Source organism: Sorex fumeus, unplaced genomic scaffold, assembly GCF_029834395.1.
Source record: "Sorex fumeus unplaced genomic scaffold, SorFum_2.1 ptg000013l, whole genome shotgun sequence".
Classification (NCBI taxonomy): domain Eukaryota; kingdom Metazoa; phylum Chordata; class Mammalia; order Eulipotyphla; family Soricidae; genus Sorex; species Sorex fumeus.
Window position 1 is genome coordinate 27,704,953 of NW_026606070.1, and position 19,243 is coordinate 27,724,195.

Consider the following 19,243-nt stretch of genomic DNA (forward strand, 5'->3'; position numbering starts at 1 on the left):
TGCCATCCCTGGCATCACATACCAACTCCCCAGCACTGCTAGAAGTGATCAGGAGACCGATCAGAATAAGCGCTGAGTCCCACTGGGTGTGCCTTCCTCCTCAAGAGAAAAAATCGAATTCACTAAAAAGCAACAACAATACTTGAAGATTCGTAACAAAAAAAAATATCTAGGAAGCCAGGAAGATATCGCAAAGGGAGGGAGCGCCAGCCCTGCACCAACAGGACCCCGAGCACCGACAAGAGACATCCCTGGGCTCCCAGTCAGAAATAGCCTCCGTGTACAATTGGATGTGTCTCCACCTCCCAGCAATTTTTTTGTTTTAATTAAAGTCCTAACAACTGATCTCTCCGAGGTTGTATGTGTGTGTGTGTGTGTTGTTTTGTTTGTTTGTTTGATTGATTGTTTTTGCATAAAATTACTTCTTGGTCCTTTTGCTCTGCAAAAAATAGCCCTACCCGCGCCGCAAGCCTTTTGATGGAGAAGGCTGCCCTCTGCTGGCAGGAAGCGGCATCACAGCCGTTCCTGCTTGAGGGGGCCCGAAGGATTGGAGACCAACTGCAAGGTGCTGAGCGGAATCGGTCTCTCCCTTCCCCTCCTGCCTGCCTATTAAGGACGTCTAAGTATCCCCGCCTCCTGCCCTTGCTGCATTGACCGGGAGACAGCCGAGTTTTGGGAAAGGGTAGGAAGCACCTCGCGACAGGTGTGGGGGGGGGGCACAGGAGGAGCGAGTAGCCAGAGACCATCTGGAATGTTCGAGAGTGACATGTGACAGATCGCGGAGAAGGAAAAAAAAATCACTCCCCATGAGATAGTCAGTGAGAGCCGAGAGCTAGCGCAGCGGGTAGGGCGCTTGCCCTGGTTCAATCCTGGGCATTGCATCTGGTCTCCCGAGCCCTGCCAGGAGTGGTCCCTGAGCACTGAGGCAAGAATAAGCCCTGAGCACCACTGATATGACCCCAAAAAAAGAGACAGAAAAAATACTCGGTGAGCCCTGCATTGCCGTCAAAGCATTCTGAAGGAAACGTGCTGTGCGTAGCAGTCGTGTTACTGGGGAGGGGACAGGAAGGGCATCTGGTGATTCAGGTACAGCTGGACATTTTCAGTCTCATAACGTGAGGGTAGCCAGTCCCACGGAGCATGGAAATGGCGAAGAGGCGAGAATAAGGACACTTAAAGTGGAGCACGAAAGGCAAGGACTTCCCCTTGAACCCTGTCGATCACCTAGAAGAAACATAGGATAAGCTGCCCTTTGCCCAAGAACAGAGAAAAGTCAAAGGGGCAAAGGACAGCAAGGAGAAGTGGTTCATGGTGACAGACAGAATGGACTAAAGGGACAGAAACAGCGAGAGACCAGTGCAGACCAGGAACCAGTGAGGTACCAGTGAGTGGTCTGGGCACACACGACACTAGGGACCAAATCTACCTTGCTAAAGCTGTTAAATAGACTATTTTGATCATGAACATGGGCTGGAGTGATAGCACAGTGGTAGGGCGTTTGCCTTGCGCGCAGCCAGCCTGGCCAAGCAGGGATCGATTCCTCCGCCCCTCTCAAAGAGCCCGGCAAGCTACCGAGAGTATCTTTTCCGCATGGCAAAGCCTGGCAAGCTACCTGTGAGGTATTCAATATGCCAAACACAGTAACAACAAGTCTCACAATGGAGAAGTCACTGGGCCCGCTAGAGCAAAACGATGAATAACGGGAAGACCATGACCATAAACATGGAGGCTAAGAACTAGCACAGTGCGTAGGGCACCTGCCTGAATGCAACCTATCAGGTTTGTCCCTGGCACTGCACCTTGTCCCTTAAGACCTGCCAGGAGTAATCCCTGAGTACCTGGCTTACAGCAAAAAAAAAAAAAAAGAAAGAAAGAAAGAAAGAAAAGAAAAGAAAAATCATAAACATTGGGACTTCTTTTTCTTTTTTCACTTTTCGGGTCACATTCGGCACAGGGGTTACTCCTGGCTCTGCACTCAGGAATTACTTCTGGCAGTGCTCGGGGTACTCTATGGGATGCTGGGAATCAAACCTGGGCCCATCACGGGCAAGGCAAATGCCCAACCTGCTGTGCTATCACTCCAGTCCCCAACATCGGGATTTTCTGTGTTGTTTATGCATGTTACTTTTACACACAAAACTCAAGAAACCATACTCAGATGTTGGTGCGACCTTAAAGCTGGTCTTAAAGCTACCCAGATCTATACTGGGCTGTGGTCAACAAACACGGAAGGCCCAGTGATCGGACAAGGGAAGCCACCTGAGTTGTGACTATCATTCACTTTCCCTCTCTGCTCTGTTGACCAAGTTCCCCAGGTTACTGTTCCTGCAGCCTGAGCTGAAGGTCAGCGAGGCTAAGGGAGGGATCTGGGTGAGAGTGGAGAAGACAGAAGTCTGGAAAGGGCAAGCCCTTCCTCCGGGTTCCAAATATTCATACACTTCCTGGCGCTCCTCTGCAAGCCAGAGCTCAAAATACACACCTCCAAGCTAAGTGGGATGGACTCAGATAGCAAGTACACGCTTTGCATGTGGGAGCCTCGGGTTTAAATTCCAGTGCCTTATAGTCCCAAGAGCAGTACCAGGAACAATGTGCATTAGCAGGTGTGTCCCCAAAGCAAAAACATAAAAGCCAATATTGTTTATAACATAAGTACATATAGAATATATGTCTCACACTATGCAATAATGGATTCAGTCCTTAAAGATACAAGGCGGGGGGACTGGAGCAATAGCACAGCGGGTAGGGCGTTTGCCTTGCACGGAGCCAACATGACTGACCCAGGTTAGATTCCCAGCATCCCATATGGTCCCCCGAGCACCGCCAGGAGTAATTTCTGAGTGCCAGGAGTAACCCCTGAGCATCGCCAGTTGTGACCCAAAAAGCAAACAAACAAAAAAGAAAAAGATACAAGGGGCCAGAGCAATAGTACAGCAGGAAAGGGTGCTTGCTTTGCACATGGTCCACTGGGGTTTGATATCTGGCACCCCATAGGGCCCCTGGAGCATCACCAGGAGTAACTCCTGAGTGCAGAGCCAGGAGTAACCCCTAAGCACTGCCAGGTGTGGCAGATTTTGTGGAGAGGAGAGAAAAGGAACCCAAACAGAAGGATTGTGATGAGAACGAGGATGAGAAAATGGAATCAGCGTGTAGAGACAACACAAGAGACAAGTTCTGCAGAGGAGAAGCAAAAGATGGTGGGTGTTTGGAGAAGAAGGGAACAGGGGCAGATTCAGGAAGAAAAACTCCAGGGTATCTATGCATCTTGTGGGCCTGGATCCTCAGGAAGTGAGAAACCGGTGTGATAGGAGAGGAGGGAAATGAAGGAACAAAGTTCTTCATTCAAAGTTTGCATTCAAAGTGGAATGTGAAGCCCAAGTGCGGGATTCCGCTTTCTATAGTTCTTACCTGAAAAGGGAAAAAGAAAGCAAGGAGGTTTGGAGAAGCCAATGAAAGAGTAGTAAAAAAATAGGGGATGTGTGACCAACTCTTTCTATATTCTGTATTCTCAATAAAGCACAAGGTAGTCTTGAGCTATTTGGAAGTCAAAGGTGTGACATCTGGAGGACAGCAAAGGTGTCCTCTCAACAATTAGGGAAATTAGGGGCTGGGGAGAGTATAGTGGGTAGGACAGTGCTGGCTTTGCTGAAAGCTGATCCAGGTTTGATCCCGGGCATCCCATATTGTCCCCGAAGCTCTCCCAAGATTGATCCCTAAATGCAGAGCCAAGAGTAACCCCTGAGTATCATCCCCAAACAAGTAATAACTGGAGAACAAGTGGGCTTGTGAGGTGGCATGGGTGACTCACTGATGAGAGTCACAGTCCCAGAGCTAGAATGGGGCGAGGGAGGGGGGGGGGCAGGGAGGGAGGGAAAAAGGGAGGAAGGGAACCAAGAGAACATAACATAAAAAGTGGTTAGTCAAGGGATGAGAAACCCAATATGCACACACAGCTGAATGGACTCATCAATGAAAAAGTCGGAAAACTGAATCAAAGGATGGTTGTGCTCAAGTCGCATTGGCCCTGTTGCCTTGTGATCTCTGTGAGGACAGAGCGGAAAGTACCGATTTAGCACATGCACCGTGAATGCTCGCTCTAGGGGGGCTCTGTACGCCAACTCTGCCCACGGACTATCACTGGGCGCCTTCAAACCCTGGACACCGCTCCAAACACGCATCCTTCAGCCGGGGAGAACCGCGACGCGGAACCCTCAATAATAGAGGACACGTTCCAAGCCGCAGGCAAAGCAACGACTGGAGGAAACTTTAAGAGGGGCTTCAGAAAGAAGTGGCGACAGACAATGAGGGGCAACCCAGGTCCTGTGACTAGGGGGAGCGCAGCGTCAGTCCTCGCTTCCCAGCGTCACACAGACAGGCCCTCCTGCGTTGCAGCACGCCGAGCTCGCCCGTGCGCAAACCTTCCCACGCGGGTCGGGCGTGCCCTGTGGCTCTTGGGGGTGTCCCCCACACCTACCCCAGCGGGGAGAAACCGAGGGTCGCCGCGGCGACTGCCGGGTCGTCAGCGATGGGGCGATCAAAATAGTGGGCTGGGCGAACAGCTCGTCCTGGGGGGTGCGCGGGCCCCGGCGACTGGCGGGGGTCCTGCGGGCGGTGGGCTCGGGGCCGGGCTCGTCGGGCCCCGGCGACTCGAAGGGCGTGTCGGGTCGGTAGATGGTAAAGGAGGGGTGCGTGCTGGACAGCCGGCTGGACTCGCTCTCGTCGAAGCCGTCCCGCAGGCTCTGCGTCCCCGTCTCGGACGAGCGCTGTCGGGACCAGCTGGCCCGGCCCGACTCGGCCCTGCGCTCTTGGGGGCTCCTGCTCGCGGGGGACCTCCAGGACGCCTGGGGCCGGGACGCCGGCCGGGACCCCGGTAACTGCATGGGGCGCGGGAGCTGCCGCTGAGCGCGGGCTGGCCCGGGAGCCTGAGCCTGGGACGCGGGGCCCGGCCGCCCCCCGGCCCCGGGCCGCGCTCACCGCCCGGCCGCCCGCCCGCCCGCCCGGCCCCGCGCGCGTTCCGGGGTTGCCAAGGGCGCGGCCGCTTCACAGGCGCCCCCGCTCCAGCCCGGCTCCCAGCCGCTCGGCTTGGGGGAACTGCGGAAGGCGGGGGTGGAGGGGACCCCTGGGGCCGTGCTCGGGGCTCTTCCTGCTTGGGAGGGGTGCCTGCGGGGTGCAGAGTCAGAGTCTTGACGGGTTCTGGGTCTGACCCCCTAGGATCCCCCACCCCCGCGGCCCCCTCCCCCCATTGTCCCCTAATCATGCTGGGAGCAAATACTGGCGCCGAATGTTCTCGCGTCCTCGCTCGTTTCCACGTGTCCCCAAGTCAATGTCCAGCCCTGAGATATTAGTGTGGTGGAAGGAAAATGACAACATTGGGTCCGTGCTATGGAATGGGGCAGAATCCACCCGAAGTTCTACCTACAGAGCGCTGACAACATTCAGAAAAAAAAAAAAAAACTGCATCCATCTCCCTCTTGCCTTTCCATCACTGCATGCTGAGGCGAACTCTTTATCATTGTTGTTAGCAGTTACCTTGAGAATAGGCGAGCAGTGTGTGTGTGTGTGTGTGTGTGTGTGTGTGTGTGTGTGTGTGTGTATGTGGGGGGGAGGGGAGGAAGCACTGATTTCAATGTGATCTCTTTTTATTCAATCTTATTTTATTTTAATAAAGTTGTTCATAGTAACTTATTACATTCTATATTCCAACACTAATCCCACCATTATACCTTCCCACTACCATTATTTCGAATTTTTCCACCACCACGCAAGCCTGCCCCCAAAGCAAGTCTTAATTTATTTTTGTATTACTTGTTATGAATAATCTACTAAAAATGATCCAAAAAAAGTTTTCTTAGAGGAAAGTGTGTGAAGATTGTTGTATCTCACCCTGGAACTATTAAGCCCTTGTATACAAGATTACTAACATGTTATTACAAATTAAGCCTTGTGTTACTTTTTATCGAAAATGGTTGCCTTTTACCTTACACCCATCAAATATGGTGTGCTACACTTGCACATCAGTGGAGGAGAGTAGGAAATGTCAGAAAGCCACAAATCTGGCCACACCCACTAGAAATTCTAAAATTTTAAATAGAATGATACAACTGGAGGTGACTTTGAGGTCCAGAGGCATCTCTGCAGCTTGTGGCTCTCCAGAGAGATTTGTTTCTGATTCTCTGGTTCATGGTTGTTAAGGAGCTTGTATAGCGCCAGAGGCAGTTCCTGGACTTGACTGCCAGGCTCCCCAAAGAACGGGGAGATGGGAGGAGGTGGGAGGAGGTCTCCCAATCCCCACGTGAGCCTGGAGATTTCAGTCACAAAACCCACATACCTGAGTTTTCCAGCAGATTCAATCATGGATGAGGCTTGTCTAAGTCTGTGGAGAGCGACCGTGAGCCTGGCAGGGAGTTTTGGAGGTTTTCAGCTGCCAGGGTAAGGTTGGGGTGGGTGGAGAGAGTCATCAACCCCCCTCGACTTGCCCCTGATGAAAAGGCCTAGTGCGGGGTCCAGAGGCATCTCTCTAAATGAGATCTCTTTTAAAGCAATATTTTATTAATTTTGAGACAAAGGTTGGTGGGATGCAAGGCCAGGACCATTACCCCTTTACTGTCTCTCTGGCCCCTTGACTGGTTGCTGTAAGGAGAGGGTCCATTCTACTCTGGGATTATGAGCCAAACAAAGGCTGCAGATTTCATACAGATAACCCTTGAAGGAACGTGAGAATAAAGCAAAGGAGTCACGATATAGCTCAGTGGGTTCAATCCTCACACTGCATGGAACGCCCACCCCCAGCACTGCCAGGAGAGACTCTCTTGGCACAGCCAATGTCACATTGGCATTCAATGAAGTTCACTGAAGGGGAAAAAGAAAACTCCAGCACTCACTGGTCATTGTCAAAATGCACAATATAGAGACCAGAGAGATAATATAGCAGAGAAGGCACTTCCATACTTCCCAGCAACACATGTGGACCTCCTAGCCTTGGAAGAACTGATCCTTGAGAACAGAGCCAGGAGTAAGCCCCAAGCATCGCTGGATGTGACCTCCCCCCAACTCCCCTGGGGAAAAAAATGCATATTTTAAAATCAGAATGTGAGGAAAAACACAGTTTTTCTGTCTCAAGGAGAGAGGTTTCGGTCAGTCCCTATCTGAAAACTTTTGACATCACCTGTGAAATAGGCATCCAGGAACTTATCAGTGTGCCAAATTGCCCCAGAAAACATGCCATGTATGAACTTTGATTAAACTTCATCTTGGAAACAAACAGTAGCATTTGGTTTAAGCCTTTTCCAGAATGAAAACTCAGTAAGTTGCAAGATGATTAAGGGATTTGTCCTGGGACCAGGGTCCTGTACAATCCCATCTTTGGTGCAGCGGCCCCCGGACCACGGTCATGTTCAGTGCCATCCTTGGTGCAGAAACCCATGGTTTCTACAGTCCTGAATCATGTGTGATCCAGTCTCCACAGGCTTCTTGTGTCTCAGAATTATTATTATTATTATTATTATTATTATTATTATTTTGCTTTTTGGGTCACACCCGGCGATGTTCAGGGGTTACTCCTGGCTCATGCACTCAGGAATTGCTCCTGGCGGTGCTCGGGGGACCATATGGGATGCTGGGAATCGAACCTGTGTCGGCCATGTTGGCTGCGTGCAAGGCAAATGCCCTCCCCGCTGTGCTCTCGCTCCAGCCCCATGTCTCAGAATTTATAGGAACAAAGATTGCCTGGTCTGGATTAGGCTTTAAGGAAACATTATGGCTTGTTCTTCTATCCAGACGCCCCTCCCTCCCCCAATTATTTCCGTATCACAATTAGGTCTGTTTTTGCTTCCCTATATTCACGTGTTCATTCTTAATCATTTTTAGAAATTTCCTTACATTCACAACTTGGCTAATTACTTGGGACATCTGTAAGTTTAACCATTCCTAGTTTTAAAATTTATTTTGGGTACCATAATTTACAATACTGTTGATGACAAGGTCTCATGCATGCACCATTCCAACACCATACCACCCATCCGTGACCTCCGCCCACCCCCCCACCATCTCCCAACATGGTAAACTCAATTCTGTAGATGAGTTCCCAGGTACTGTTGCCTTGAGCAATGTTTCTTTATAACCCACATGAGAGATTATTTGGTGTTTGTCCCTCTCCTCCTAACCTCATTCAGTATAAATATTCCCATAGCTATCTGTGTTCAAGATCATGAACGATCGGTTTGAGGCTCTTTGTGTTCCTAGAGCGAACAGATGCCATTGGGTTACACTAGCACGCGACAGGGACAAATGGAGATGTTACTGGCGCCTGCTCGAGCAAATCGACGATTAACGGGAAGTCAAGTGATCAAGTGATCTGTGTAGCTGAAAATTGCATGATTTCATCTTTTCTTATAGCTGCATTGTTCGATTGCATATATATATATATATATATATGTATATATATACATATGTTTGTGCTTCCTGAAGTTCATAGGACTCTTTGACAGTTGTTTCTCTGGAACTCATTGCTGTGACCACTACTGCTGATGTTGCAAAAACAACTCTTCAAACTGCGATCCGGACACTTCATTTCTTCAATAAGCGACTAAATGACTCTGATTACCCTTGAACAGTGCAGGACTATTGGACACTTTACGACAAGCACTGCTCTGGGTTCAGGGGCGGACTGAAGTTTTACTACTACTACATATGAGACTGTTTTGTGATTGGAATTGTTCCTTTGTCTATTTCAAATTTTTGTGTTTTTGTAAACAGAAAAGGGTGAGATGTTGGAGTACACGGAGCTTAGGTTTATCAGATTGTACCCATCACAGTGCTCCCGAGTCACTCCCATTACTTTGTCTGCCTGTAACCTCTTCTATGCTCTCTTCCCCAACCAATTTGTAAGGTCTCATCCTTCTTAGACACTGAAGCTGTACTGTAAGTTAATATTGTCTTTCTCCTCTCCTTATGTCTTTTGAGCAGTTTACTTTAATGCAATGTCCTTTTGTATAGATACAGGAAGGCAATTAATTAATATGCTCCGTAACTTAGGAATTGATTGGCTTTGAATGTTATTCACTCCTGGGCATCTGCCTTCTCAACTTAAGCCTCAGTTGCCCTCACTTCCTAGCACCCCAAGGGCAGGGTCCCGACGTGGGACTGGATGGAACCAGGGCAAGCCGGTAAGTTATGTGCTACCCTGGCATCGCGATGGGCCAGGCCAAGGTGCCACGATTCTTAACTATAAGTTAAGAGTTTGATCATAGGCAAATGATGTCATGATCCAAAAGTAACGACAAGACTAGGGCCCTGCTGCTAGGAATAGGAAAGATATCTGGCCTGAGCACTGCAGTCTGAGATCAAGATGGCCCTAGGAGAGCAATTCTATAAGCTCAAAGTATTTCTTACTGTGTCCATACGAAATGATTAATATTATGTATGCTTATATGTTGTTTGGACAAGGAGAGGAGAAACACGTCCTAGAAGCAGTTTCCTGGGTGTCCTGACTAGCTTGGATGAGACTGCTTTTTTGGAGATGTAGATTCCAAGCTCTAGCAGACTGGTCTTTGTTGTGCTAATCTAAGTGCTTGTAGCTTGTGAAAAGGTGAGGCCAGGATTACTGGCCTGCGGATGTAAGGAAACAATGTATGTTTGCCGCCTCAATGTTCTTTCTGTAACTCCTTTTGATGACATCATTATATTGCGCCCTTTAGAGGTACTATGATCTATATAAGGGCGATTTCAGGGCTCTCTGGGGGGACACGTGCATCAGAGAACCGGGGAAGATGGGGCTGAGGGCAGAAGCTGAGAGAACAAAGGCGCACGTGCTCGAGGATTCCTGAGGCCTCCATGACATACATCTCTTCCATGTAATAAACGGCTACTAAGACCAACTAGCTTGGCCTCGTTTCCTTCCTTCACCTGACCATCGCCATCGACCTCCCTGGAGTGGGGAAACGGCCAGACCGCCGGCCGTTTTATTTTTTGTGTGTTTACACAATCTGTAATTGGACACTTGCATTGTTTCTAGATTTTGGCTCTTATGAATAGTGCTACAAAGAACACAGGAGTGCAAATGTCTTTTCTCACTATTTTTTTTTTTTAAATTTAAAGTGAGATGTCTTCTTTTTCATTCAAAATTCTATAATAATGATGCCATTACTGCAGGATATTGTGTTATTATGTCATTAATGGCCTAGTTTCACTCTGGCATCCAGGGGCTTGGGAGAGTAAAGAACAGGGACATTGGGGATTGGGTGAATGGTCAGAACACACAATTTAAGGATGAAATTTGATGTCCTTTATGTATGTTTAATGAAACACAACAGCAATTACAATATCATCAAAGATCATTGATCACAGGTCACCAAAATGTCTAATAATGAAAAGGGTCAAAATATGTGAGCAGTAGAGGCAGGGTGTGGGGTGGGGTGGGGGTGGCGGGTGGGATATTGGGAACAATGGTGGTGGAAAATGTACACTGGTGGAGGGATGGGTGCTCGAGCATTGTTTGAAACATAAGTTTGTAACTGTATCTCACAGTGATCCAATAAAACTTCTTTAAAAAAAAAAAGACAAAATTTGCCTGGAATGGCCACCCTCAAAAGGAAATAAAAACTATAAGAAATGAGTAAGAATATATATGTGAGCATAACCAAAATTTAACGGACAGGACATGACCATATGTTATTGTAAAAATTGCATGAGTACACTTGGTGACCACAAGACTGATACAATCCTTTGGACTGTGAAAACCTGCAGTATCTATGAAAAGACCAACAAGAAGAGGCATATATGCATTTCAAAGTGTCAAGAATTTAAAAATCAAATTCTCTCTGTGTTCCCAAAATCCTGTCTTCAATCTTGCTGAGAGCTATTAATTTAAGTTTCTGTGTTGATTTGAGGGCACTTATTTCCCCCATTCCCCTAACCCTGTATTTTTCCTTACTGCATTAAATGCATCCACCGAAGGAAAGACACCTGAATTTTTACTAGAAAAAAAGTTTATTCAAATGTCCTTGAAAAAACTACAGCTGGATTTTTAATTGGAAAGAAGTTCTTTAAAATATCTCAACATAAATCTCATGCAATAATAAAAAATATATAAAAGAAATGCTTACTCATACTCCCTTTGAGTTTGTCAACTAAAAATCCAAATTCTCCTAATACATTAGCTTGTTTTTAAAACTTTAAACCCCAAAGAGACATTCTTAATTAACATGATTTTTGTGTAAAGTGTGGTCCACTGAGAAAAATAAGAAACTGCTCATTTTTTATTTGAAAGTGGAAACCTTTGGTTTCGAGTCTGCCATTCAACGCTCCCAGTTGCAATCTGGGTCCGAGCGGATACTGAGCTCTCACTGCATGTCCGCAGCCAGCTGTGCAATCAGGTCCCGGGCATCCTGCATGGCAGCGGGGATCTCTGAGCCGTTCTCTGTCACCTGGGTTCCAAACAAGAACATCTTCCTTTCATTTCCCACCTCAGATAATGCCAAGGCATCATGAATATCTGTAATGTGGTAGGCTGTGTCAAGATCCTTATCCCATGTGGGAAAAGAGAAGGGGAAAAAAAAGTCAGTTATTTTGCAACACTGTTTTTTTTTGGGGGGGGGGTGGGTCACACCTGGCGATGCTCAGGGGTTACTCCTGGCTCTGCACTAAGGAGTTATTCCTGGCGGTGCTCAGGGGACCACATGGGATGCTGGGAATCGAACCCGAGTCAGCCACGTGCAAGGCAAATGCCCTACCTGCTGTGCTATCTCTCCAGCCCCTGCAATGCTTTTTGATATTTTCATTACTCTCATTATTACTTGTACTGACCCCTACTTCCATTTTAATGAGGAGGATACTGTGACTCCCATTATTATAACCTTAGTGGAAGCTTGAACCTAAAGATTTCCATTAGGACTGGCCTTATACCTCAGCAGGAGAGAATAAGCTTCCCAGATAGGAGACCTGGATTCAGTCCTAGGCAAGGAATTATCAAAAGAAAGAGAAGCTCATGAGATAGTACAGGAATTAAAGCACAAGCCTTGCATCCTGCCTATCTGGTTAGGATCCCAAAATAGGCCCTAAGTAATGCAGGGCATGGTTCAGAAACAAAAGCAAGAGAAGACGCTGGGGAAAGGTGGGGGTTGGAGAGAGAGAGAGACAGAGAGACAGAGAGACAGAGAGACAGAAAGAGACAGAGGGAGGGATAGAGAGAGAGAGAGCGAGAAAGAGAGGGAGAGAGTCTTACCACCATTTATGAGTGAGCATCAAAAAATATTTTTAGAAAAGGAAAAGAAGACTATTTTTGCTGGTTTTTGTGACATACCAGGCAATACTCAAGATTTATTTTTGACTCTGTACTCAAGGATCACCCCTGGTGGGCTTGGAAAACCATATAAGATGCCAGGGATTGAACCCAGGTTGGGTGCGTGCAAGGCAAACACCTTCCCTGCTGTGCTACCTCTCTGGTCCCAATAGCACAGCCGTACGGCATTTGCCTTGCATGCAGCCAGCATGGCCAACCCGATTTCGATTATTCCACCCCTCTCGGAGAGCCCGGCAAGCTACAGAGAGTATCTCGCCCGCATGGCAGAGCCTGGCAAGCTCCCCGTGACGTATTCAATATGCCAACACAGTAACAACAAAGTCTCCAATGGAGACGTTACTGGGCCCGCTCGAGCTAATTGATGATCAACGGGAGGGCCTTTACCTTTACCTTTACCTAGTTTCCTAAACATTCCAGTTCATTGGTTTCCCATCACCCCCCGACATTTTCTTTATTTTCCTAGTATCATTTTTAATAGGGTAAATTCTTTTATCTTTTTTTTATTTGTTTATTTTTGAGTCACACTCGGTGGCACTCAGGAATTAACTCCCATTGTGGTGCTCAGGGGACTATGTGGTGCTGGGAATCAAACCTGGGGTTCCTGCATGCAAGCAGACAATCCAGCCCTTGAACCATCTCTCCAGCCTTAATTTATTTTTAATAGAAGAAATTTGATCAAATTTAACTGGTTTGTGTCCATGTCATATTACTGATTAGAACTCTTGCCATTGCATTTTCTCTTGCATATAATTTTTTTTTCTTTTTGGGTTATACCGGAGATGCACAGGGGTTACTCCTGGCAAAGTCAAGACCTTTTCCTTGCTTCTCATACATCAAGCAACTCAGGAATTACTCCTGGAAGTGCTCGGTGGACCATATGGGATGCTGGGAATTAAACCCGGGTCGGCCACGTGCAAGGCAAAAAGCCCTACTTGCTGTGCTATTGCTCCAGCCCCAAGTTAGACTCTTTTTTTTTTTTTTTTGCTTTTGGAGTCACACCTGGCGATACACAGGGGTTACTCCTGACTCATGCACTCAGGAATTACTCCCGGCAGGAATTCCCAGCATCTCATATGGTCCCCTGAGCACCACCGGGAGTAATTCCTGAGTGCAAAGCCAGGAGTAATTCCTGTGCATTGCCAGTGTGACCCAAAAAGCATAAATAAATAAATAAATAAATGGTTTTCATTGTTATAGATCATTCTGAAATCTCCCAAGATAATCCAACACATGTTAATGTTTTTTTTCTGGGACCAATATGAACCTATCAAGTTCTAGCACTGGTGCCAAGTGAAATATCTGGTTATTTGCTTATGTTGAAAATGAAAGTTATGTATTGGGTGATTGTTAAATTTTGGCTAATTGTTAGGTTTAGGCTGAGGCTGGGGTAAAGTTGGTATAGGATTAGAATTAGGGTTAGAGTTAGGTTTAGGCTTAGGGTTGTTATAGTTAGGCCTAAAATTTGTTGATATCTAAAGTTGAAAATGAAATTAAGTTTAGGCTTATTGGTAGGGTTTGTTCTAGGCATGGGTAAAGTTTAAGGTTTGCTTTAGGCTAAGAGTTAGAATTAGGGTGTGTGTTAGAGTTATGGTATAGAATGGCTATGTTTAAAGTTTAAAATGTAATTTAAGTATAGGGTGATTGTTCAATGAGGAAAATTGGCAAATTTAGATCTAGGGCAAAGATTTGGCTTAGGTTAGGACTAGGGTTTTCTATCTGGAGGAGGAAATAGGAGGGTTCCTATTGTTTATAGTATTATAAATCATGGTGCATCAACAAAAATGTGGGGAATAATACATATGAACAACTTATAGAATGTGTATACCATATTTTGTCTTACTATTCATAAACAAATGAGCCAAGAGATAAAAAAAATATAAAAACAAAAAAATGAGTAGTTTCCTTTTTTTTTTTTTTTTTTTTTGCTAACATGAATAACTGCTGTGAACAGGGAGTTGAAAAAAATAAGATTGAATCCCTGCTTTCAATTGTCTGGGGTAAATACTCAGAGTGCAACTGCTATCTCATATTAGAATTTTAGCTTTAATTTTTTTAGGATCACCATCCTGTTTTTCTGGCTGCACATTTTCCCTTTCCACCTTAGCGCAAGAGTTCCAATCTCTGCGTGGAAGTGTAGTAGTCTCAATGTCTCTGAAATAAACCTAGGCTAGTATAACTTATCTAAAACAAACTCTTTACACATGGAAGACACCTGTCTATTTTGCTGAAGTCAATTCTACAGTTATTCAGTACAATGTGTTTGTTGAATTCCTGCTATCCAGAAGACAGTATGCTTGGTATTACAGGAAAGACAATGAATCATAGGCTCTGCTCTTAGGAGTTTATAATCCAATGGCGTTAGTAATAAATTCTGATAAATTGAGTTTTGTATATAGCACTCTGTAGCATCTCTAGCTACCGAAAATAAGACTTTCTTATTTCCTGTATTGATAACAGAACTTTAGTGCCACTCACGCTTGGATTTTTACCTGTTTGTTTGCAAACACAACCAGTGGAAGGAGTGGATTGGTTCCAATTAGTTGATGAAGGTGTTTCTTGGCTTCAGGCAGTCTGTGGTGGTCGGCTGAATCCACCACAAACACGAGCAGCAAACCCTTGGACAGGTACATTTGCCAATAGGGACGGAACGCTTCCCTGCCGCCGACTACAGAGAATGATACAGAAAAAGACACACAAATGTGAAGACTCCATGGAGGAGCAAAGAAAAGACACACAAAAGGGTCTGGGAAGGGCTCAGAGAGCTGGAAAGCATGTTCAGAATTTCGGAGACCTGGGTTTTTCGTTTTGTTGTTGTTGTTGTTTTTGTTTTGTTTTTAATTTTTTTTCTTTTTGCTTTTTGGGTCACACCCAGCAATGCTCAGGGGTTACTTCTGGTTCTGCGCTCAGGAATTACTCCTTGTGGTGCTAGGGGACCATATGGGATGCCAGGCATTAAAGCTGGATCGGTGGGGCTGGAGCAATAGCACAGCTGGTAGGGCGTTTGCCTTGCACGCGACCGACCCGGGTTTGATTCCCAGCATCCCAATTGGTCCCCTGAGCACCGCCAGGAGTAATTCCTGAGCGCAAAGCCAGGAGTAACCCCTGAGCATCACCGGGTGTGACCCAAAAAGAAAAAAAAGAAGCTGGATTGGCCACGTGCAAGGCAAAGACCCTCCTCACTGTCCTATTGCTCCGGCCCTGAGACCTGGGCTTAAGCCCCAGCACTGCAGAGTCCTCTGAGTACTGTACTGAGACCCCAGAAAACAAGCACAAATTAGTCCTATTAAGATAATTTCTGAACAAAAGATGGATGTTCTGATAAAATGCCACACTAGGCCTGGAGAGACAGTACAGGAGTTAAGGCCCTTGTAGCCCAGTAAGCATCTGGCCCTCAACACTGCCTTGAGTGACTCCAAGCACAGAGCCATACATCCACATAGGAGTATCTAAAAAAATCCATATGGTTTTAACCGATTTACTCTAAACATGATTAAACATTTGTATTTCCCTCAATTTTTTGCTGTAAAAAGCTACTCCAAGAGTTTTTTGTTGTTGTTTTTGTCTTTTTTTGCGCAAAGTAAAAAAAGATGTGTGAGCACCATAGCCAGGAAGCACAGCTGCTGGTGAGCACTGTGTGAGCAATGCCGGGAGCCTCAGCGAGCATCAGAATCGTCAAAGCCTTTTGCAAATTTGTCCCTTCTCTCCCCGACTCCATCCTCAAATTTAGAAGGACTTTCTGAGGTGAGGGAGAGCTAAAGCAGACTGGCCTGAGGCTGGGAATTCGGAGTGTGTGACAACCTCTCTCTGGGAGAAGCTGCTTCCTTGTGTTCCATTGGCTCTGACTGGGTCAAAGCAGAACCTTAAAAACAGCTCTGCAGGGGCTGGAGCAATAACACAGCAGGTATGGTGCTTCCTTTGCTCATGGCTGACCCACGTTCAATCCCCAGCATCCCATATATTCCGCTGAGCATCACCAGGAGTAATTCCTGAGTGCGGAGCCAAGAGTGAGCCCTGAGCATTGCTGGGTGTGGTCTCAAAAGACAAACAATTCCCGCCCCCAAGTCCAAGAGTAGCAGAAAGAACTTTGCAATGATAAGGACCCTGGGCCCCTGACCAGATAGTACTGGCCAGTGGAGACTGCAGAGAGGAACCCGTTTTCATTACTAGTCTCCTTGCTCTTCATTCCCACACCAGGACAGAACTATGGTGCTGTTTTGCCTGTTTTCTGTCCAGCCAACGTATGTTCATTGTATGTTCCTCAGTGGCTTGTGTTCATAGTTCTCTGTCATGAATGTATGAATCTCCTGAAAAATGACTCGAGTATGTATTAGCTGTGACTTCTCTCAGCAGACTCCCCTCGGCGGTGCCCATGCTGTGGACATCCTGCGCAACTGAAGTTGTTCTCATGCCAGCAAAGCCCCTCTATTCCAGTCAGCTGCTCCGGCACTCTTTCCAGTCTGCCACAACACTAACGTCGGTGCCTGGACTGAGAATGTGGTCCCTACTCCCTCCCTGGCAAGCACCCAGGCCAGCAACACAGCGAAGGAAGTGCAGACTCAGTGGGTGTGTAAAAGCACCACGGCTTGACCGGGAATCTCTGGTGAGCGTCATGGTTAAAAGTGTGTGAGTCCCGCTTGGAGTAGGACTGGGCCTCTTCCCCCAGATCCCCAGTTTTCCAGCAGCTTGACAGTTACTCCCACAATCTGTCCCCACCCCCACCCCCACCCCCACCCCCACCCCCAGCGCCATATAATCTCATCAACGGCCAAGACCCAGAGACTCTAAAATAAAGCTCCTGGAAGAGAGCAACACAGAACGTCCTGATGCCAGGCGAGGCTGTCTTCACCAGGGTACCTCAGAGAGGGAGGGTTGAGTTTCCCTCCCTACCCCAGCAGCACCCAGGCAGCTGAAACCTTCCAGAACCCAACCGCAGCCATGCTCAAGGCTGCTCTCCACAGTCTCAGATGAGCCTTACCTTTGAGGGAACCTGCAGAAAAACCCAGGTATGTGCGACCTGTGACTGAGATCTCCAAGCTCACTCACAGTGGGTCTGGGCCTCTTCCCCCCAGCTCCCAAGTTTTTCAGGAGCTTGGCAGACACACCTACAAAGTGCCTTCAGTGCCATATAATCTCGTCAACAGCCAAGAAGAGAGTGGCATAGGTCTTACCCATTACTGAATCTGCTCTATAATCGTATTTTAAATCTCAGAATTCCTGAAGCACGCAGCCACAGCCAAGTGACGTCTCACACACTTGCCGGCTGATGTACCAAAAGTAGCACACATTTGTTTGGGTTTAACATACATACTTGTAATCTCCTATACAAGGGCTTAAATGGCTCCAGGATGAAATATAACAATCTTCACACACTTTCCTCTTATGGTGGTGGGAAGGTGCATGGTGGAAGGATTGGTGTTTGAATGTTAGATGTAATGAATTATTGTGAACAACTTTATAAAAATAAAGTTAAATTAAAAAGCGTGTGAGTCAAAAGCAGGCACGTGTGCGACTCCCTGCCACACACAGGAAGGGTGGATGAATAAGTAAGGCAGCAAGACTTTTCTTCAGTTTTATTTTTTTGGAGGGGAAGTCAATGGGTAACGTCCAAATAAATGTTATTTTAGTATTATTTAAAACCTCCTGGAAGAAACAAACAGGAGTTGGGTGGGCATACTCAGAATGATTTGAGGGGCCATTAAAGCCAATGGCTACGAAGACCAAGCAATAACTGAAGGTTGGGTAAGTCATCACATGAAGAGTAATGGTAGATAGAGCAGAGTTTCTCCACCTTTTTTCTAATTTGCTTCCTTCCTTGTGGCACGTTGGAGTAACTAGTTGACCCCCTAGTCTTATGCTGTGCTCGCCTCTACTTATATGATTTTCATTGTGACCCCCTTAGAATATCCTGGGGACCCAAAGAAGGCCATAAGGAGCCTGGTTGAGAAACTCTGGCAAAGGTTGCCTATAAGGCTGGAGAGATACCTCGGAGAGCTAGAGATGGCCATGTGTTCCCAGAGCTCTGAGTTCAACACAGCATGCACTGCCGAGGTGAGCACCACTGGGCTCAGCACTAAAATGTTGACCTGAACTCCCAGGTAGAGTATTTTGGGAGAGGCCCAGGTTCCCTAGCATTGTTGAGAGGAGCTCCTGTAAAAAATGAAACAAAAAGAAATCCCCAAAACTCAATCTGCAATTTCTAAAGTGCAGGTAAAACTGACTCAGTGGGACTTTTCACAAGGTTTCCCAAGCTTGGTAGCATCATGACTGGCATAGAACAAAAACCGTTTCTCTCTCCATGTGAGGGAAAGGACTTACTCTCCAGGAACTCCATCTGACTGTCTTCGGTGTTGATGCACACGGCATTGAAGCCTTCGGTGGGGGCAATGCTGTGCTGGACTCTGTTTAAAGCGAAAGAGTGCAGAAGACTGGTCTTCCCTGCTCCGTCCAGTCCTAGCACTAGAATCTGCTTATTTTTGTCCTGCGAGATGAGAGAAATCAGTGAACTGATGCTACCGAGACCTGCCTCCTGCTCCTGGCAGACAGTGGTAGGCAGTTAATGGTAACACTGTGGAACAGTAAACCAGAACACAACCCTGACCAAATACTTAATAGGTCTGAAACAAGCTGTGCCAATGTATTTGGACTTCATAATGATCCATTAGGTGAAATTAATCATACATTACCTTCCAATTCAACTTCACAAATGTATGTTCTATATACATACAAACATTATATATGTATATATTTATACATAAATTTATAAACATATATTTAAAAATATGTGTATCAGGATTTATGGAAGATGCCAATTTCATTTTGCTTTTCTTGGCTCATTTTCATTGATTGTACCAGAATTACTGTCTGGCTCTATGATCTATATGTTGACGTGCATCTCATCATTTTAGAATCTAAATTCTCAGGGATGGAGCAATAGTACAGCGGGTTGGG

At 46.5% G+C, this 19,243-nt stretch overlaps 2 protein-coding genes across 3 annotated transcripts in view; both read right to left on the minus strand.

Annotated features, from left to right (window-relative positions):
• Nucleotides 1-4,877, minus strand: part of SPMAP2L (sperm microtubule associated protein 2 like) — a 51,631-nt gene extending 46,754 nt beyond the window's left edge. The window contains exon 1 of the mRNA XM_056111189.1: nt 4,472-4,877. Within this exon, the coding sequence (XP_055967164.1) occupies nt 4,472-4,877 (406 nt within the window). The remainder of the gene's footprint in view (nt 1-4,471) is intronic.
• Nucleotides 1-19,243, minus strand: part of ARL9 (ADP ribosylation factor like GTPase 9) — a 202,288-nt gene that overhangs the window by 179,369 nt on the left and 3,676 nt on the right. The window contains exons 2-4 of one of the 2 annotated variants that reach the window (XR_008792018.1): nt 18,611-18,773; nt 14,785-14,960; nt 11,168-11,516 (exon numbers count right to left, since the gene is read on the minus strand). Coding sequence is in view for 1 of the 2 variants with exons in the window: in XM_056111426.1 (XP_055967401.1) it covers nt 11,337-11,516; nt 14,785-14,960; nt 18,611-18,773 (519 nt within the window). In the remaining variant the exon portion in view is untranslated. Of the gene's footprint in view, nt 1-10,836; nt 11,517-14,784; nt 14,961-18,610; nt 18,774-19,243 lie in introns of those variants that run through there. The other variant, XM_056111426.1, reaches the window with a different exon arrangement.